This window comes from Neovison vison, chromosome 2 (genome assembly GCF_020171115.1).
Source record: "Neovison vison isolate M4711 chromosome 2, ASM_NN_V1, whole genome shotgun sequence".
Classification (NCBI taxonomy): Eukaryota; Metazoa; Chordata; class Mammalia; order Carnivora; family Mustelidae; genus Neogale; species Neogale vison.
Window position 1 is genome coordinate 83,029,325 of NC_058092.1, and position 22,422 is coordinate 83,051,746.

General features: G+C 37.2%; 1 protein-coding gene across 1 annotated transcript in view; it reads right to left on the minus strand.

Annotated features, from left to right (window-relative positions):
* Positions 1-616: 616 nt before the first annotated feature.
* DPYD (dihydropyrimidine dehydrogenase) overlaps positions 617-22,422 on the minus strand; it is an 841,951-nt gene continuing 820,145 nt past the window's right edge. Inside the window, exons 22-23 of the mRNA XM_044238740.1 lie at positions 4,508-4,648; positions 617-2,029 (exon numbers count right to left, since the gene is read on the minus strand). Of these exons, the coding sequence (XP_044094675.1) occupies positions 1,856-2,029; positions 4,508-4,648 (315 nt within the window). The 3' untranslated portion in view covers positions 617-1,855. The remainder of the gene's footprint in view (positions 2,030-4,507; positions 4,649-22,422) is intronic.

Consider the following 22,422-nt stretch of genomic DNA (forward strand, 5'->3'; position numbering starts at 1 on the left):
CAGAATGAAAAACCCTCATCAGATTGAGGTGAGGGTAATACATTGTGATGGTATCCACATGGTGCTGGTAAATTTATTTTCTGGACAACTTGACCCCTTCTCTAAGGTGTTATCAAGTGCAAAGGGTAAAATGCCCCCACCATGAAAGGAACAAAAAAGTGAGTCTATTATTTGAGTCCTTAATATTTTACAACTATCTAAGGAATACCTATTAAGTGACATTGATTTTTCTTATAGTGAAGATGGCACCTTTAATGGTCGGTTGCCATTTTCTCATTTATCTCTGCCCATGAACCCTTGCAAGAAATCTGGCCTGTGCCCAGTGAAAGACGCATTTTGGCAGAATGGAATTAAATTCAGTAGGACAACCTGGGTAAGAAGGACTAGAAGTGAAACATTAAAATAACTGTACTGTCATTACCCTCATTAGATCTGAACTAGCATCATATATACATTTGGATGGAATGCACTATAGGATTAATCAAAACTTCACCCCGAAATCTAAATCGTTGACATAATGTTGTACTTCCAAGAAAGGCAGCCAGAAACCACGTTGTTTAAAATGCTTTATGAAATTTTATTTGATATCATTCAATCATGAAGATTTTCTGGTAAATGTGCATTTCTAAAAGTGCATAAACAAACATTTTATTTTTCTAGATCTTGCATTTTTCATAGAAATATACCACAGGTTGTTACTTAAAGATTTGCTACTTACGGATTCATATTAAAATATGCCACAAAGAGATAAATGAATTTATGTGATGCTATGTGCTGATTATGAAAAGAGAGAAATATAAAAATATTATTTGGCAGTAACAGAAAATATATATTTCCTATTATTTGATTACTTTTAAAATTAAACAAAGAAACACTAAAATAAAGAGTAGTCAAATTAGTTTTGCACACTTAATATATATTACCAATACTATATTTTTCATTCTTGAATAATGAAGCACGTGACCCACTGCCATATAATTTGGGCTTTGTTCAAACATTAATTGCTATAATCACAAAGGCTACTATTAGAAGCAGACAGAGCAGATCTGTGCACAGCAAAAGAGTGGCTTTAACCAGGGCTCCATCCTAATATCTTATTTTGTTACGAACATAGTTTAAATATTTAAAGAAGAATGTCATGTTGATTCATTGGTAGAGTTTGACTACTCATCTCAGGCATGAGTGGGGACCAGCCGGGTGATACGAATGATTACCAAATACTTCCACTTGAGTATCTAGCCTCCCACAGAGAAGCTATTTTGACAAAGGGGCCTTAAAAAAGTTTTGCAAACCCTCTTTGGTTTTCTTTTCCTGTCACAGTAAATAAGTATTTGACTTTCTTCATTTGTGCTTTATGGAGCTAATTACATTTGCTTAGAAACAGTGTTAAAATTAAATGTAATTTTTAATTATAAAATGTTTCCTAGGAAACATTTTCTTGTAAGTTAAATGGTACTTTGTTCTAAAATACTTAATTTCACTTACAATTAGAAATCAAAGACAGAGCATAGCACAGGGCAATTTGGAAACTATTGCATTAGTTGCCACAAAAAAGTTAATATTTTTCAGAATGGACAGCTAATGGTGAATATCCAATTAATGGCTACTCAGTTATTTAACAACTATCCTCACAAAATAATCATTCCATTTTATGACCATTAATTGAATGGTCACTGGCAGGAGACTTTTTTTTTTTAATTTGGAAATTTATTTAGAAATTTATAGTTTTCATTTAGAAATTTAAAAATTATCTATTTGTTTCAATTTAGCAAAAGCTGAAAATAATGGTCACAATTAAAAAGATCGGCACAGGTAGGTGGCCTCAAAGTTCATAGCAACAGTTTCACAAATCACCTTAACACACCAGATTATTCACAGCCAAGGGCAAGCCTCTCTTTGGTTCATAAGGTGTTGTCCTGGAAACCATTTTGATGCAGTCGATAATAGGGCAGACGCTGAGACACAGAGTACAGCCGGTGCAGGAGTCAGTAATGGTGGGCAGGTGGGTGTCGGGATCAAACCGGATAGCCTGCAAACAAAGGGTATTGCTGTCACTGACCAGAAAGGTCAAGGACGCCACCATTTTAGTAGGAACGTTTTCCTCCACTGCAATAGAGAGACACTCAGAGAGGACAGAGGATGCCCAGCCCTGGGGGTCAGCTAGAGCAACAGTTGAGCTGCCAGAGGTGCCAGAGGGGAGGGAAAAAAAAAAAACAAAAAAAAAAGAAAGAAAAAGAAAACAAACCAGAGAAGAAAGAACCATGAGAGACTATGGACTATGAAAAACAATCTGAGGGTTTTGAAGGGGCATGGGGAGGGAGGTCGTGGGAGCCAGGTGGTGGGTATTATGGAGGGAAACTATTGCATGGAGCACTGGGTGTGGTGCATAAACAATTAATTCTGTTACACTGAAAAGAAATTAAAAAAAAAAAAAAGAAATACATTGTTTAAAATTCCTTAAAGGTATTTTTCTTGTGTGGTCCGAAGAAAAGATTGCAGAACAGTAACTCTCTCGTTTGCTTTGTTCTGAGCAGAGCGCAGGTCCTTCCCCTCCTATCGGGATGGGGTGTCTGCTGCCTGAGGATGCTGGGGTGCTTTCTCTCCAAACGTGCCTCATTCTCAAGGATGAGAATGTGTCACAGTCAGCTGAGGCAGTGAATGTATTTGCTTGGATTTCAAATTAGAAGAAAACAGGAGTTTAAAAAAAAAAAAAGTTGGCTTTAGTGCCAGTTTTGAGGTGTGAGGATTTTCAATGAAATAAATCCTCGATTCTGACTTTTATCCTCTGTCATATAAAATATGTCATAATCCAATTGAAAATAATTTTTTGGTTAAAAAAGTTGCCCTCTCTCAATTGAAGCTACTTGTAACTATAATTCTTTCCTCTTTTATGCACATAAAAATGAAGATAGTTTTATTAGATTATACTATGTCAGACTGCTTAATATACAAAAAGTCTGATCTTCAAGGAAACAACCATATTCTAACTGAATAAGAACTGTAGATATGACAAACCATAAGAAACTTCATCCACATAAATTGTTGCCATTTTTTAAAAATAAAACAACATCTTGGATGGCTGTTTGAATGAGTAAAAACTATTTCTCTTCCTTATGTACCCTTTTATAAATAGAAATCCAAGAAGCAACTGAAAATAAAATAATGCCTATATCTTAAAAATTTTATGCTTTATAAACTTGCAGACATATAAAATTTTATATTCAGTTTGAAGAATTTGATTTTCTATTTTTTATCTTTTTTGAGACAGAAGAGTCAAAGGAGGACTTTTTAAATCTTTTAAAATGTATAATTATTGTTATTTTCCTCATTAATATGGTTTTTTTTTTTTTTTTGGTTGGTTGGTTTGTTTTGTTTTTCACTGACATTACCAAGGCTAGAATTCTAAGGTAGGATTCATAACTTTTAAGATTTGAGCTATTAGAGTCCTGCCGCTATGATTTTAGTGACAGGACTTCTTGACTCATCTCAAATTAGTTAATTAGAGGAAAGACGAAAGTGAGTGTGATGGGATTAGCATTTCCAAAATAACTGTTAGAGACACCTTTCAGCTACAAAAAAAAAAAAAAAAAGTGACACACTAGGTAAAAAAAATTTGGTATGGAACTAATGTCAAAGAGGAAGAGTTTTTTAAAGTTAAAATATGTCTGTTATATCTCTATTAGGTGGTCAGAAGAATACGCAAAATCCCACCACGAGCAATATGGGACCTTCCTTCAGGCTGCATAAGCTAAAGAAACTTCAATTCTTAAAAACGGGCCATTTTATCTACCCTGAAAATTTCATTAATCGTCTCAAAAGGTGTTACTTTATTCTACTTCTTCATAGCTTGTAAAGTTTAATGAGAATAACGTGAGTCTGTAGTTTTGAGACTGAAGACAGCTGAATCCCTGCATCTTCTGTGTGGTCCCCTGGCAGCCTCTCTGCAGAAGGGTGAGGCCCTGGGAAGAACCCACAGCTCACTTCATGTGATAAGAATACAACCTGCTGGCTTCTCCAGTCACAAAGGAATTCTGGGTCCCAACACTTTCCCTGGTAGGAAGGTGCTTTTTTCTTTCTTACTGTAGTAGAAGCCCAGTCAATAACTGAATGGAAGAGAATTCTCTTGCTGTAGAAAGACTCAAGTCCTTTCAGGGTCATGGCAATACGTGGTAGTTCTCTTCCCTCTTCTCTGTATTAAAGCCCAATGCTTCCTAACACCCATAATTGGGTGGATTTCTCTTTCTGGTTGGATTTTTCCCTCCAGTGTTCTGGGTGATACAGTGGTATTAAAATAACACCATTCACTGGATAGTGGCACAGTTAGTACAAGTTACGGCTCTCCTTCGAAAAAAAATTCCCATGCTTAAAGAATGAGAGAACAGATAAGCCCCTGCTGAGGGGTAATACTGGGCACATCTGGTCGCCCTCAGCAACACAAGATGCTTTCTGCTACGAAAGCCCAGAAGAAACATGCCTCACAGCATCCCACTTACCGCAGAATCCTTACCTGGTAGCCAGAGTCGTTACAGGTCATGTAGCATTTGCCACAGTTGATACACATTTCTTCATCGATCATGGCCACGACTTGCTCTAGGTTGCTCAGTTCACCAAAGGCTCCAAGGTACTGCAGCGCTTTTCCAATGACATCCTACAAGGTAGGCACCGAATGACTGACAGGGCTTATTGTAAAACATTGCCATGGAAATAATTAGGATCAGTCTAGATTTCTCTGTTGTTTTTTTTTTTTTAATATAATGTTGCATTATGTAACTTAGGAAGTTTCCAAGAGTACAGTTCTCATAGATCTACTTTTCATAATTGTAGCTTGAAATTTTGTCTTCTGAAAGATGGGCAAATTGTGTGTGTGTGTGTGTGTGTGTGTGTGTGCACGTGTGTGCACGTGTGTGTGTCTATCTCCAGCTTAGAAACGCAATATTTAATTGATTGCATTCCTTAGGTTCTCCACTAGATGATCTAAAGCTGTTTCTGTGGATGAAGAAATGAAACCTTTTCAGTGATCGTGGCTCCCTTTTTTTTTTTTTCCCCAATTTTGAACTTTGAAGGATCCAAAAGTAATAAAAACTGACAAAGGGTGATACACTTAAACTAGAAAACTTTAGATTGCCAGGAATGAGGGGAATAAAAACGCGAATGCTATGCATTTATATCACTGCATTTGGATTCTAGATTTTCATTTCAAAAAAGTGCTTTGATAGCATACCCACCTGTCATGTGTTGAAGAGTATTTTTCATTATTTAAAAATTCTAATTTATGTTAATTAATTAGGTTCACCTAATATCTAGAAGAAGATGCTCTTTTTCTTTTAAAGAACTAGGATTTTCTTCATTCACCCCTGAAGAGTTTTCATGCACTTACACATTGCTTTGTTCTTCATATTAATTGGAAGTGTGTTTAATATGTGAAGCACAGAAGACGTTTCATCAACAATAAGAAATACTTTGTTGCATAAAACAAAAACAGAAGGATGTAACAATGTTTGTCAAATTAGTATGCTGTTAAGATTGTCTGCTTTTGTTTTTAACTTTTAACAAGAGAATTTTTTGTTTAAATTCAAGGTCTGCATTCAAGGAGGTTTGACTCTTACTTAACGCTATCTTCCTGTATTCTCTTCAGCATTTTATTTTCTTCTCTTCTTTTTATGACCTTCATTACCCCCTTTTTATTTTTTCTCTATTTCAGCTCTAAATGACAGTATGCTGTGACTTGGAGCTTTCAGACTGAAACAAAGTTTACATTATTGTATACGGTTTATTTGTGCATCTCTCAAGGAGTAAGAAGATAGAAACTTTACAAGACTGTCTTCACAATTTTCTTTTCCAGGTGTTGGTGATAGAGCTTCAACTATACTATAGTCTGTAGGTGGGCACTTGATATCCAAATTAATATCTCTGTTCCAAATCACTCTCATGATCTCAAGATCTACATTTGTCAGCTGCATGAAGAACATTGTCACTAGACATTGGTACCTTGAATTCTCCACTCACTAAACTTATCATCATCACAAAGCTGGGTCTTCTTTCTGATTTCCTTCATCTTGTGAACAAGAGTAGGGTTTTGAGTTTGAGTCTACTCTAACTTCTCCCTCCTCCAGCATTTCACCTGTCTATGGTCAAGTCTTGTGAGTTCTGGATCTGCAATATCTTTTGAATCCTCTGTGTCTACTACATGTCTACTAAGTCTGTAACCATGACTAATTACTTCTAATGCAGTTAAGAGCCCACATGATAAGTCTCATTCTCATATTCTTTCTTTCCCCACTCCAACCTAAGTAATGTCATCCTAATCTAGGCTGTACAGTACAGACTAAATTTCTTGCTACCTTTCTCAAAAATCTGTTAAATTACATATTATCTCACATTTAAGGCTCTCTAACAATATCTTTTTTTGGTCACTTCCAAATACCATGTGCTTCAGTTAGACTGAACACATGCTCCACAATGAACCACATCTGTCAGCTGAGTCCTCGGGTGCCTAAATTTATGTTGAATGCTCTGTCCAGAATACCCTTCCTTCTTATCTCCACTTTGAAAAATCCTCGCCATCCTTCAAAGATATCTCACGTGCCACTGCTTCATGAAGATGGCCTCAATTCTTCTACCACCTTTCCTAACCAGATTGAAGATGTGATCTCTTTGTCTCTTTATCTTCTTCATTTCTTCAATTTTCCCCCACCTGTTTTTCTCCCCTCCCCATTTTCTCTTCTATTCCCCCAGTGACCTATATAGTATTTTATCTATTATGCAGGAGCAATGATAACAAACAGCTTTAGAGTTCTTACATGTATTAGACCAATGCCATGATTTTAAAGCGTTGTCTTACTTAAACTTCAACACATGAGGAGGTGAATGAGATTTAAGGTACAAAATTAAGTAAATGATGAAGCAGGGATTCAGTCAGTGCTGCCTGACTTCAAATTCTATGGTCATAAGCACTGCTGTGCTGACTCATCTGTTATTTCTCTATTTAGTGAATTCTACTTCAAGTTGTAGATATTTTCTATTTTTAGCTCCCTATATGCAGTTTCCTAGCAGGCTTTATTCATCTTTGTGTCTCCTGTGGCATATCTTGCTCCTGCAGATCACTGAAACATAATGGGTGCTCAAATATTTGTTAAAATAAATATACGTTCATTTATTCATGTACTAAATAGTGTAATATTAGGCACAGAGTTGTATGGCCTAATAGCTACTTGTTGATTTACTGAACAGTTTTATTAATATGAGAATTATAAAAATATTCAAGCCCTTCTTTAAATACAAAATAATCACAGTCAAAGTATCTGGACATGCTTAATATCTCTCATAATATGTTAAGGCAATAAGTCCATGAGGTAGCTATAAAGCTATTTATATGTGATAGAAAATAATATTTTCAATCCAGGAAATCAATCAGTCAAAGCAGTTGTTTTGCTGAATCAGATCATGGCTTGACTGAAATCACCAGAAAATATTCAGATGATGATTAAATAAGAAACTCCCTAGACAGTCATCAAGGCTTATTCAAAAGACACAATGTATATTTCAAGACATTTTATTGTAAGAGGCAAGTTCACATTCTGTGTATATTAAATATGCCTTCTGCTCTGTATTAGAGATTTTCTGTTGTTATTTATTAAAATATTATTGTTTAATGTAGAAACTAAATAAAACAAGGTGCTCTTAGCCTCTAAAACTTATTAGGACATGGTGTTAAAAAGTTATCGTAGTTCTTAAGATAGTATAGTTTTTTAATCTGGAAAAGGTTAAAATAATGGTAACCATTTTAAATTATTTTGGGAAAGAGTATCAGAGAAAATGAATTACTATTCTCTGTGCCTAAAAACGTGGACATTTGTTTAAAACCCAAAGCTTCCACTTAGTACTGTCAGCTTATGAATACCTCTGAGAAGTCGTCTGGAATGTGGAGTTCACTGAAAGACACATATAATCAGTAAAGGACAGATGGCTGGTCTAGTCCTTCTTGGACACATATTTGTGGAGATTAGGGAGCCTACATTCTTCCAAGGAGGGTGTGGATATACACCCTGATTATAGCCATCCTTGATTACTGGAAATGTTCATTTGTGCATGTGTATAGAGAAAGTGATGCTAAATAAAGTCTTTAAAGTATAGATGACACATCTGATTTAAATACAAATTTTCCTCAAAATTATCATTGCAAAGGACCACAGAATCCAAGAGTCACATCTTCGTCAGTTAATTATATCTTTGGGATGATCAAAAATACTTTTTAAAAACTGGATCAGTCAATATTTCTGTTTAATATGAAGTTTAGGACCAAAGAGTGAGGAATTGGGGGCCCCAGTCCCATCCCTGTTGTATTATAATTTATTATGCTTAGTATGAATTTATTAGTTTGGGCCTTTTTTTAAAAATTGGTGATTGAAGTATTTTCAACTTGTGACTATTGTCTGGCACATTAACTATTCTTCCTAGCTTGAAGTCTGCTACACATCTGATCAGCGTACTTTCTCCAAACGGGTGAATAAAAGTGCTACTCAAAGGCCAGGACCAAGGACAGTGTGCTGTGGGCAATCTCTGTGACTTGTGTGTGAAAGGGATCCAATATTTAAATTATTTGGACATAGCTATTTAATAATTTTATCCTTACTTGTACCATTACCAATTTGTCACACATCTTATCTTTTGCTCCAAGTTCACTACTTTCCTAATAAACCTATCAAAATAGGAAATGAGATCATTTGGTTAGTTCTCACTAAATTTATGCTGATTCTCAATAACATCTTTCGTCATTAATGTTCTCAAGTCAAAGGTCTCATTACTTTTGGGGAATTTCACTGGGGTCAGACCTCAGGCTTGCTGGTCTCTTCTACCAAAAAGGTCCTTTTCTAAAGAACCTGAGGCAACATTGATTTTTCAGCAGTGTGATACAGCAATATCATACAAAGATACTTTCAAAAATACAGCATATAATTTATTTTTTATATCCTCTGAGCTAGGAGGCAGGGAGGGGGTCTGTACAGTGAGAAAAGGAAATCTGGAGTTTACTTTTAGTAGAACTGTGATAACTGAGGACTCAGCATGAATATGCTGAAAGGGAGGGCAGAGACAAAGCACCAGCCTGGAAATAAAGTAGTAGATTGGCAGGGAAGGTGAGAGAAACAAGTAAACCAAAAGATGGGAAGGAAGCAAGAGAAAATCTGGGAACTGAAGTGGGGGAGAGAAGAGTGGGAGGGGCTCACAAGTGGGAGAGACAGATGAGTGAGGTCTGGGTACGACTCTGGTTGGCTCAGCACAGTTTTGTGCTCTATTATATTCTTTTAAAGTAGGTAGCTCAGACTTTAAAGAGGCAAGTTCTTGCCAGGCTCTACGGATTTAAGAGGAAGCATTTTTTTTTTAAGATTTTATTTATTTATTTGACAGACAGATCACAAGTAGGCAAAGAGGCAGGCAGAGAGAGAGGAGGAAGCAGGCTCCCCGCTGAGCAGAGAGCCCGATGTGGGTCTCGATCCCAGGACCCCAAGATCATGACCTGAGCTGAAGGCAGAGGCCTTAACCCACTGAGCCACCCAGGTGCCCCGGCAATATGGATTTAAATTCAGTGAAGCTGATGTGATATGTTTCTACTATATCCTTACGTATCTTGGGCTTCAACTCTCAAATATGTTTTCCCTACCCTTTTCAGTTATAAGAGCATTCTCTATGTGGATGCTAGAAAGATAATAGGAATTGAACAGTTCTCACTAATTATAAGTTAGCAATATACCATCTGCCCTAAATAGTGGGTGTATTTCCTTTTCCTTTTTTTTTTCTTTTGTTAACTTTTAACAGACAAAATACATTTTCATTTTCCCTAATATTTTTTTCCAAATTCAGATAATTTGAGGCTTTGGTATTTCCCAAATATCCTTAATCCTTGATACCACTCTTTTCTGATCATCATTGGTAATATTTATTTTCTAATATGACCACTGACTGCTGATTATCTAAATCCTTGACCCTTTTTTTACTCATTGGGAAACTGAGTGATTAGGTTATCAAATTTCTATTTGACAGCTTCTCATTCTTCTTTTTTAAAAGAGGTTTTATTTATTTTTGAGAGGGAGAACGCACAGAGAGAGAGTGAGAGGGAGAAGCAGATTCTCCACTGAGAATCACTAAAATTGATCTTAGACCCTGAGATCACGACCTGACCAAAGGCAGACAGTCAACTGATTGAGCCATCCAGGCACCCTGCTTCTCATTCTTCGTGATCTGTCTTCAGGTCAGAGTCACTGACTATGGGATTGTTTTCTATTGTTTTGTCCGAACTTCCTGAAATGAGATTTACTAAAGGTGGAGGATACTTGAACGTCCAAGCTCAGAGTTCCTTTCTGTGGCCTCGTGAACTCACAGATGATATGGAATGTTACTTTCCTTCAAGATGCTTTAAGCTGCCACTTCTCCCAAACAGATTTTTATAAGGAGCCAGAAATAAGCCAATGCAGCCAGACCCCTCGTTGCTTCACTCTCTTCTGTGAGACTAAGTTTACAACAAGGCAATTCAATAATTTTTCAGATGTTTTGCCTTTAGTGGAGTGGGATTTTCATCTGCAGTCTGTAAAGGCTTACATCACTCCTCTATCTTGCCTGTCCCTATTAACCATCTGGTTATGAGGTCTGTGACATAGTCCCAGGGTAACATTTCTGTATTTCATTCATTTCACTCTGCTGCAGCTGCTTCCTCCATGCTTCACCTTCAGGTGTGTGATTTCCGTGCATGTGTACATCTTTTTGACATATACTGCTCCTGCCCCAGCCCTTCCATTAGACCTGTTTATTCCAAACAAGATACACCTTTCCATGGCCGTATTCCAGGCAGGAATCACATCCTAACACATCCCCGTAAGATGTAAGAGATGATATTTACAAAATTCTGTTCATTTCTTTTAAAGTTCAGTTTAATATTTTTTCATCACTATTTGTTGGTATAGAAGACAACTGAGAATGTTAATGTAGCCCCAGCCCATTTCTCTGGTATCTTCTGAAAATTGCTGGGATAGTCCTCCACTATTTTTCTTTCTGTGCCATCTCTTTTATGCTCTGTAGTATCTAATACGGTCTTACAGTTTTATCTGAGTACTTTTCTCCTTTCTCTCACAATTCAATTGAAATAATAAACCACTCGATCAGGCTGACTGGTCTCCTGCCAACACTGTCTTGCCAGTCTTATGAGATGCAGTCCATCTCTTACTCGAAGCAGCAGGAAGAAGAGATGAAAACATCACTAGTGCCCCTAAACCATTCATTTTCCTACCCAGAAATTCAAAGACGTTAGAGATACATTCCTGGCTTCATAAAGAGAATGAGAATTCATTCTCATATATATCAACAGAAGTGGGAAGCATTCGGGGGACTTTATAAGTCTTGGCAGACTCTCAAATCTCTGTTATATGCTGCCTGGGAATAAAGCACGTTTCTCATTTAGCCGGGCCAAATGTGCACACTGTCACTTCAGTTCTCAGTGAGGAGACAAAACTGTCTCCTATTCAGTTTCTTTTCTCTAGCACAAGCGAACCTGTGGAATGTCAGGGGCGTCTTCAGAAAGTCCTGGTTCATCTTGCAGAAGGAGACCTCTACACCTACTGTGGGAGGACAGCCCTCTTTTGCTTCCTTTATCTCAATCTTCCACCACTATTTCTGATCACTGTTTTCTTCCTCAGAATCCTTTCATTTCTGTTTCTTTCATAAAATTGGCAGCTGCATAAAAGGGATACACACACACACACACACACATATACATATATGCACACACATACATGCATACATATATATGTACACATATATATGTAAATGTTGTTTCACTACGAAATGGAAGTCAAGATATGGGCTTGCTGAAAAGGAAATCAGCTGGGTGCCAAGTTGACCTGAGGGCCTCAGACCATCCCTGATACAGGACTGAGGGCCTTTGAGGCTATTTTTAGCTTCCAAGGGGGCAGAGATAGCATGCAGGACCCTGTAGTCCTAGTCTAACACTGGGAATAACCACTCGGTGCTCTAGCTCACATGGCCAACACCTTAATCAGTACATCCCTTTGCCCTTTTATATCATTAAGACTGATGAAGAAAACTGGATTATCTTCCTCATTATTGCCTCTCAGTTGGGTCCTTTCTATGAATTCCTACTGAGAAAAGATGGGTTTACCAGTCAGACCCTACTACCTGGTTGATATCCATGGATGGTGTATTAGATTTAAGGTCTAAATTAGTGTATTAGATTTAAGGTCTAAATGGCTGCATTTCTTTCCCAGCATGTATAAAAACTACGCTTTTCAAACATACTGACTTGCTTGAAATACTGTCTTCCTTCTTTTTATTTTCTTTTGTGAGATATGCAGAAGATAGTGCAGGGCCCAGGTTCTAGAGCCAGACTTTGGAATCAAATCTTAGTTTTGATGTCTTCCTAGCTGTGTGACTTTGGGCAAGTTATTTAACCTGCTTATCAATTCCTTAATCAGTAAAATAGGAAAAATAAGGTACCTGATAGGGTTACTGTGAGAATTAAATGAGTCAATTCACAAGCATGTAGAACCATGCCTGAAACCTCATAAGTACTCAATAAATATTAGCTTTTATTATTAATTCTCTGCTTAATTAACACTAATTTATTAAACTCCATGTTAAATATCACCATCTCTGTGAAGCTTTCCACAATTACCCGAGGCAGAACTAATCCCTTTCACTCTTCTGTGTTCCCAGAGCATTTTGTACATATTTGATTGAACTGTAAATAATTTTTAACATGTGTCTTTCTCCCTTGCTAGACTAGGAGCTCCATAAGGATAGATGTCTTTCTTTTTAAAATTCATGTTGTATTCCTAGTTTCTAGCACAGTTCCTGGATTGCAGTGAGTGCATAGTAAATACATTTTAGTGCTGCATCTCCACCGAGATCGGGAAAATTCCTGTGCCTTTGACGGTTTAGATCTTTGGATCTAAACCCGGCCCTTAGCACGCTCTGGTCACATAGCAAATACTCAATAAATACTTACTGATGGACTGATATTGAAACTGCCTACCTTCGGGGCAACAGACCATTAAATCTTATCTGAGGCATTTGAAGGAAAAAAGAACAAAAGATGAGATCTATTGAGCATAGCTTGCTTAGAAATAATATTGTCACACTCCTAACCAGGGAAGATGGGGTAGATTAGAAACTTGAATGCATGACTGAAAAACTTGTTCAGACAAGAAGGGCTTAGTTAACTTTGTGGGGCACTGGGGCTCTTTGCATAGCAGATGGGGAATAATATACTACGCTAGCTGAGAGGATAAACAAAGCAGTGGCATGGAGTTTAAACTATCGAACAAAAGAATCTATAAAGAGGCCAGCAGACAGGAGGGAAGAAACAAGCTCAAATAAACAGATGGGTGGACAGAGAAAATATTAAGCATGAAAACAGACAATCCAGGCCCTCCACGAAAAAGGGAAGAAGGAAAAATCGTATGTCAAGAACAGAAGAAACACCATAGGGAAAACATAAAAGCAATGAAAGCAACAGAGGGAAGTACATGGCGTGCCTGGGTATGTGTGGTGGGGGAAAACAACAAAAGCATGAGAAGCAGTGTCTGATTCACACTCACAGAGATGGCCCTTAAAGGGCATGCGGCTATTCATTTCAATGAGGCCTGAACAACCACCCAGCCACGCCATCCAGATGGGGTCTGAAATAATGGGCCAAGGGATGGGGACTTGTATGAAAATAACAGAAACCATGGTCCCTCACACTGGAACAGAACTATGCTGTGTACAATACTTTCACACACATCATTTCACTTGAAACAATGGCATCGAGGCCTTCTGACATTATCTTGTATTTATTCTCCCTTCTCCCAATCTCTTGCCTGGGTTGTTACAACAGCCTTCTAACCAGTCTCTCTGCTTCTGTCCTTGCCTGTGTAGGATCTTATATCAACATTACAGCCAGTAGGATCCTTTGAAAAATTAAATCAGATCATGTCTTTCTTCCTTCAATGGTTTCCTGTCAAAAACTTTCCTATTACAGGTTCTCTGCACTTTCTGTTGCTTCTGAATGGGATGCACTCCCCAAAAGTATCTATCCATATCATTCATTCCCTCCATTCTTTAAAGTGTTTACTCAAAGGCAATTTAATCAGGCAGGCCTCTCCTGACCAACCTCCCTAGCAATTCCTATTCTCCTAATCCTGCTATATTTTTTTCCCAGCACTGAGACCATCTGACATGGTATGCATTTACTTGTTTACTCGTTTGTCTCTTTCTCCTTACTAACATGTAAGAGTCAAGAGAGCAGGGCTTTTATTTTGTTCACTACTGAATTCCTACTGACTACATCAGTGTTGGAACATGGTGGGTGTACACTCGTGATTGCTGGATGAATGACAAAGTGAACATAGGGTGACTATGACAATGTTTGCCAACTAGAGGTTGGAATCTCAGTGGTTACGTGTGAAAGAGAAAAGGAAACAATACAAGGTGTTGTTGCCAAGATGAGCAGCTTTCAGACCTGTGGACACTTCTACATTAAGATTTCCTTCTGTTTTAGTTCCCCCCTCCACATTGTCATTTCCTTCTGGTTATTCTCCTATTTTTCCCCCCTCGGTTCTTCTCATCTGCTTCCCCAGAACTTCCTTCTCCCATGTAGGGTATTAGGCTAAGTAAAAATTATAAATAGATGTGAAGCTTCTATCTTAGGTCTAGCATGTAGTAGGTAGTCAAAGTGTCCTTTATATCCTCCAGCATGGGTCCCTAATTTGGTTGAGTTCTTTAATTTCAACATGCTCAAATCTAAATTTTCATCCTACATCAAAAAAGGGCATTCAATCTAAAAACACAAAGAGCAAATCCTGACTCATTATCTTTTCTTTATTTCGCTTAGTGGGACCATAGAAAGCCTAATTGTTTTGGTCTCCTTATTCTGAACTCCTTACTGGTCCTTGTCCCTCAATGTCTAATGAGAATCACCAAGTTCTAGAAGGAGAATTAACATGACTCCATCAATTTCATCCCTTACTCTGTCTCTATAACCATGGCCACCCACCAAATCCAGGACCATATTTTGGATCTCCTGAAACATTCCAGATCATAGGGCTCCCTAAATTCCAGTTCCTCAGAGAAGACCTCCTCTGCTTTTTTGGTTTAAATTAAGGTCTTCCTATGAAAGAGACTGCATACATCCTGTATTTTTCCATATAGTTTGTATCACAAATATGATTTTATATTATTAGTGTAATTCTTTGCTTAATATCTGTTTCTTTCTCGAGTCTGTTTCTGCTTCATGAGGACAGAGGCTGTGTCTCCTTTATTTATTATACTATAGATGCCCAATTCTTACCACATTGCTTGTCTCATGGTACGTATGCAAGAAGGATTTCCTGGAAAATATATGGGCTTCTTCAAAAATTCCAACTTGATTGGCCTCCAGAGCTTTATGTACTCTTACTTTCATTCTTGAGTTAATTTTATTGAAGAAAATGGGAATGGAGAGTCACCTTAACCTATTATCTCCTTCAACCTGTCCATTCTTGACATAATAACTAATAGGAGGTAATATTTATTTAGGATATATTTGATGCTGGCTAAAAGCATTTCATACATTGCCTAATTTATAACCCCATGAGGAAGACTTTTATTTTCCCTGTCTCACAGGTAAGTTAACTGAGGCAAGTTCATGCAACTACAAAATGGTAGTGCCATAATTTGAACCTAGGCAGTGGGACAGAGCAGTTCCATGCTTAATGCAGGAAACTCATCCACCATATGGGTAATCTGTTAAAATCTTATGAACTTCGCTATGTATTTCAGTGAAAGAAAATAGGTGAAGGCTTCTTATGGTTGCTTTCTTTAAACATGGCTACTTACTAAAATGATACTAGTAAGTCCAAATTCAGTTTCATTAAATGCATATGGCATGGCACACAGTAGGTAGAAAATCATAAGAGATATCCTTTCCCTAATGCCAGATTACTTAATGTATTATCTGAACTCCGTCCTCAACCTACTTGCTACAGATATAGGTTCCATAATCACACTCTTTCTGATAGCTTTAGCTATTTTCTCAGAGGAGACAAGCTCATGCAAACCTTGATTATCCTAACATATAAACAAACCAACCCTTCCCTCTACCTTATTTTTATCTTCCTGTCACTTTCCTTCTGATCAAGTTCAAGTCTAGAAAAGAGTATTCCATTAACCTTGTTCTTATTTTCTCAACCTGCATTAATTCTTCAAATTACCATTCCATTGAAGCTGCTCAGGCCAAGACAAGCTAAAATATGAAGGGTGTGAATGTTAGCTGAGGAGTTTACCTTAAGATGTGGGAATCTGAAGGAAGGGGTTAAAAAAATCAGATTTGCATTTTTGAAAGAATATTCCATAATTGTTGGAGAATGTATTAGGCAACAATGACAAAAGAAGGTGGGAGTGGTAGAATATTTCAAAATTCTGTGAAAGAATATGTAAAGAACTGTATTAAGGTCTCCTTGGAAGGAGAGGACAGAGGAGGAGGGAGACATGAGGGATAAAAATGATAGACATTGGTGAATGTACCCTGATCCCATTCACGAGTGGGATAAGCAATAGAATAGAATCTAGGCTGAATTTCAGGTTTCTGGCTTAGGAAAGAGAGTGGTCCTCAATGTTCACTGAGAAGCACAACTCGGTGGAGAGCAGTTTGGTTGGAATGATAATCAGTTTAGTTTTAAGTATGATGGCCCTTGTGCTCCTTTTTTAGACTGGAGGTATCCAGAAGATAGTGGCCTGCAAAAGTCTGAAGCATAGAAAAGAGAATGTGATAGAGAATAGTTGAGATGACATGTAAGAAAAGTCTAGATTAATTGTAAAAGGAGATGATACAGAAATTAGGAAACAGAGAGATGAATACAGACATCATTATCATTTAGCCAGTTATGAGAGTTAAAAAACTTGAATGTAAAGCAAGTCATGCAATTTATGATACATTTTGTCACTGAGTCACAATTTGAAAGATGAGGGGCCACATGGAAGTACAGATATTGAGATCTTGGGATGATTGTCTATTTGGGGGGAAAAGTCTATAACCATACTTGATACTTTAAAGCAACAAAAAGTTTAGATTAATTAGTCAAATGTAAATACTAAAATTCTAAAAGAATGAGATGGGGTGAATATTTATGATCTTACACTGGAATAAAGCTAAACTAAGCAAATAAAGAGAGAAATCACAAGATACACTTTTGCCTGATATAACTACATAAAGTTAAAGCTGCTCTACATATGTATAAAACACGACAATACAAATTATGAGACAAATGGCAATATATAAAAAGTTTATAAAAAATATGAGCAAAGATAAAGATTCCAACAGAAAACTGGTCTAAAGAATGAGTAGTAAATTCACAAAAGAAGAAATGGTCCAAAAATTTATAAAAACATGCCAATCTCACTACTATTTAAACATTCAAAATTAAAGAAAAGAAATGAAACACTTTTTTGACTATTACATTGGTTAAAATTAAACATAAATTCATTGTTGATGGGTGCCTAAGAAATGGGCCTTCCTGTATTTTTTGGTGGCATGTAAATTTGCACACTCTTCCTGCAGAGCAATTTGGCAATATGTATTAAAGACTTAAAATTTCACCTGTGATTTCTCTTGAGAAAACAATAAGACCTCTGTGCGAAGATTTTGATACAATGATAATTATAATAGCATTATTTGTATACAATTCTGGAAACAACCTAAAGGTTTAGCAATGGGTTACTTATTTCTTTCTCCATGTTTTTATTTAAATTCCACTTAGTTAACATACAGTACAATGTTAGTTTTAGCTGTAGAATATAGTGATTTAACGCGTCCATACAAACCCCAGTACTTCTCATCACAATAACTGCCCTCCTCAAGCCTCATCACCTATAACCCATACTCCCCACCCACCTCCCCTCATCAGTTTGTTCTCTATAGTTAAGAAACTGTTTCTTGGTTTTCCTCTCTGTTTCCCTCCCACATTCATTTGTTTTGTTTCTTAAATTCCACATATGAGTAAAATCATATGGTATTTGCCTTTCTCTGACTGACTTATGTTGCTTAGCATAATATTCTCTAGCTCCATCCATACCATTGAAAATGGCAAAATTTCATCCTTTTGTGATGGCTGAGTAATATTTCATTGTATATATATGCCACTTTTTCTTTATCCATTCATCAGTCAGTGGACATTTGGGTTCTTTCCATAATTTGGCTATTGTTAATGCTGCTATAAATATTGTGGTGTATGTACCCCTTTGAATCTGTATTTTTGTTTATTTTGTTTTACAGTGAAATGTTCTGAGTATATCTGTTAAGTCCATCTGACCCAATGTGTTATTCAAAGCCACTGTTTCCTTGTTGATTTTCTGCTTAGATAATCTGTCCATTGCTATAAGTGGAGTGTTTAAGTCCCCTACTATTGCTGTATTATTATCAATGAGTTTCTTTATGTTTGTTATTCATTGCTTTATATATTTGGGTGCTCCTATGTTGGGAGCATACATACTTACAAGACCTTCTTGGATACGCCCTTTTTTTTAATGATATACTGCTCTTCTTCATCTCTTGTTAACAGTCTTTGGTTTAAAATCTAGTTTGATAGAAGTATGGCTACTCTGGCTTTCTTTTGACATTCATTTGCATAGTAAATATTTCTCCACCCCTCACTTTCAATCTGCAGGTGTTTTTAGGTTTAAAATGAATCTCTTATACGCAGCATATAGATGGGTCTTATTTTTGTGCTTCGTTTTTTTTTTTTTTAATCTATTCTGACACCCTATGTCTTTTGATTAGAGTATTTAGTCCATTTACATCCAGAGTAATTAATTACAGATATGCATTTAGTGCTATTTTATTGTTTGTTTTGTCACTAGTTCTGGAGATTTTGTCTGTTCCTTTCTTGTCTTTGTCACTTTTGGTCTCTCCTTTGCACTCCAAGAATCCCCTTTAATATTTCTTGCAGGGGTGGTTTAGTTGTCATGAACTTCTTTAGTTTTTTGTTTATCTGGGAAACTCTTTATCTCTCCTTCTTTTCTAAATAATAGCCTTACTAGATAGAGTATGCATCCCTGCAGATTTCTCCCATTCAGCACATTGAATATGTCATGGCACTTTCTTCTGGTCTGTCAAGTTTCTATGGAGAGATCTGCTGCTAACTTTGTCTTCCCTTGTAAGTTAGGAACTTCTTCTCTTCTGTCTCCTTCTTTCAAGATTTTTTTTAATTGCTATATTTTCAAATTGAATTACAATATGTCTTGGTGTTGGTCTGCTTTTGTTGATCTTGATGGGTGCTCTCTGTGGCTCCTGGATCGAGACGTCTGTTTCTTCCCCCTGGTTAGTAAACTTTTCAGCCATCATTTTTTCAAATAAATTTTCTACTCCCTTTTCTCTCTCTTCTTTTTCTGGGACTCCTATTATACAAATCTTATTACAGTCCATGGAGTCACTGAGTTCCCCAAGTTTATTCTTGTGTTCCATAATTATTCTTTCTCTCCTCTGTTCAGCTTCATTAGTTTATCTTTTATATCACCTATTCATTACCCTCTTTCTTCCATCTTTGTGTTCATTGAATTCAGTCTGTTTTAAATCTCAGTTATTGCATTTTTCATTTCTGATTTTTTAACCCTTTTACCTCTGCAGTAAGGGTGTCCCTGAAGTCTTTTGTTCTTTTCTCAAGCCCAGCAAGTATCTTTGTGATTTTTTGTTTTAAATCTCCACCAGGCATATTATATCTGTTTCAACTAGGTCTCTGGCCATTACCTTCTCTAGTTGTTTCATTTGGGATGAATTCCTCCATCTTGGCATTTTGTCTAAGTCTCTGTCCGTTGGAAAAGCCCATTATGTTTCCTGCTCCTGAGAGTAATGGCTTTATGAAGAAGAGGTCATATGGTGTCCAGGGCCTGGTGCTCCAGGAAGTGTCTCTGGTGTGTGCTGTGTGCACTCTGCAGCTGTGTTTTGGGGGCTCTATCCTTTAGGCCAGTCTTCTGCAGAGCCTTCCCTTGCCTGCAGTGGGCAGTGTTTGGTCCTTGGCCAGAGTTAGGGAGTTGTAACTAGGTGTGCTCTGTTCTGCTTGTTTTTTGTTTTTTGTTTCTTTTTTTTTTTTTAAGATTTTATTTATTTATTTGACAGAGATCACAAGTAGGCAGAGAGGCAGGCAGAGAGAGAGCAAGGGAAGCAGGCTCCCTGCTGAGCTGAGAGCCCGATGCGGGGCTCGATCCCAGGACCCTGAGATCATGACCTGAGCCGAAGGCAGAGGCTTTAATCCACAGAGCCACCAAGTGGCCCCTATTCTACTTGTTAAATGAGATCTGATACTACTTCCATTAGAACTGAAGCCCAGCAGAATTCTCTGTTTGGGTATGGATAGGAATTTCTGCTGGTCTTCTGGGGAAGGGGCCTGCCATGCTGAGACTGAGGCAAACTTGTCCAAGATGGGCAGTATTGCCAGAGCACAGGGGTATGGGACCTGGTACAAGCAGGGTAGGCAGCCAGCATTGGACCTGTGCTGTTTACTGCAGGTAGTTCTGTGTTTATGCTAAGGGGATGTGGAAGACCATGGCACCAGCTAGCTCCTTTGTCCTCAGAGAGGGGTCTCTGTGCTTGCTGCTCTCAGGGAAGCACTCTGAGGAAAGCAAATAGTCTCCCCCACTGTGTGTCCCAGGCATTTTTCAGATTACTGTTTCCACACTGTCTGCCTCTGTGTTGTTTCCCTGCCTTCTCTCTGGGAGCAGCACAGTGCCCTCCAGGCTCTAATAAGTTACTTTTAAAAAGTTAATAATAAGTTCATATTATAAAATCCTATGAAACCATTATTTTGATATAAAAGTGATATATAAATTATTGTGAAGTTTTTATGTAGCAAATGTAAGAATATTTTATGTTTATTTTAATATATGATATTTAGATATAAAAATGACTAGAATTTTATAAATCTAAGTTTTCATATTGGTTGCATAAGATCATGGGTAATTTTTACACCAATCTTTGCACTTTTAACATTAGGAAAAAAAACAAACAAAACTATGGAATGTTGGAGAGAAGTATTTAACTTTGTCCAGTAGTCTCATTTTACTTGATAGTTGCTCCAAATCAAGTGATTAGTAGTACAACTGTGACAAAACCCATGTGTTAAAATTCCCTTATTAAATGTTCTTGTATTCCATGTTGATGTCTTCATCTTCCATGGCCTATCTCTAGATCTATTTCATACACTTTCTAGAATGGATCCAAATTTTTATAGCTCCTATTATGAGTCAATCTTTTGAATCTCAAGCCCAGCAAGTATCTTTAAGCCAGCAATTCCCAATTTCATTTCCATCCTTCATTCTACCACTGATGACTATGTGACTGATTAAATTATTTAATCTTCACTTTTCCTTAGTTTTCTCATCTGGACAATGAATATAAAGATAGTACCTATCCCAGGTATTGTGAAGATCACATGAGATAAAACATGGATAGCACTTGGAACAGCAGAGGCACATTAGATGTACTCGTTGCCATGTATTTCCATGCTTCCAGGAGATGAACTTTCTTTCCTACTCTTTCTTTCTTTCCTACTCTGGTAAGAATGTGAATAAACATGGGTCTATTAAAGGATAACTGATCTAATTAAAAATGCAATCATATGGGGCACCTGGGTGGCTCAGTGGGTTAAAGTCTCTGCCTTTGGCTCAGGTCATGATCTCAGGATCCTGGGATCAAGCCCTGCATGGGGTTCTCTGCTCAGCAGGGAATCTGCTTCTCCCTCTCTCTCTCTGCCTGCCTCTCTGCCTACTTGTGATCTCTGTCTGTCAAATAAATAGATAAAATCTTTTAACAAATGCAATCATACATGCACACACACACATCATGGATCTAGAAATCAGGAGTCATCTGAAACTGGGGTTCTCTGTGGAGACAGGAAGAGATCTCTATATTTTCTTTCTTCCTCTAAAACATATTCTCCTCCTACTCTATAGAAAGCCTTATAGAAAGCAAGATAAAGTGAGCAGTCATTCTTTTAACAAATGTAATTCCTCATTTTCCAAAGACATAGTTGCATTTATAACCATTATTGCACTAATAATTGAAAGTTGTACTTATAACTATTTATAAGTGAAAATGCTAACCCCAAGAAAACAAATAAACAAAAACCAGTCAAACAAACAAAAAATTCAAACCCAAATTACCAGCTACCATTATGTTTTTTGACAGGGCATACCATCTCCCTAGAAATGCCAACAGATAGAATGGGTATGACATCCTGGATAGAAGCCAAAGGAGTGGAAAATCCACTAGACACTGGGAAAATCTACCATAGCAGTCCTTTAGTATATCAGCACTATTATTGTTTTTGATACTGGGAAGATGGTATCTACAATGTCATGAGGCTCATGCAATGAAACACCAGGGATACTTTAATTTGGATAACCTCA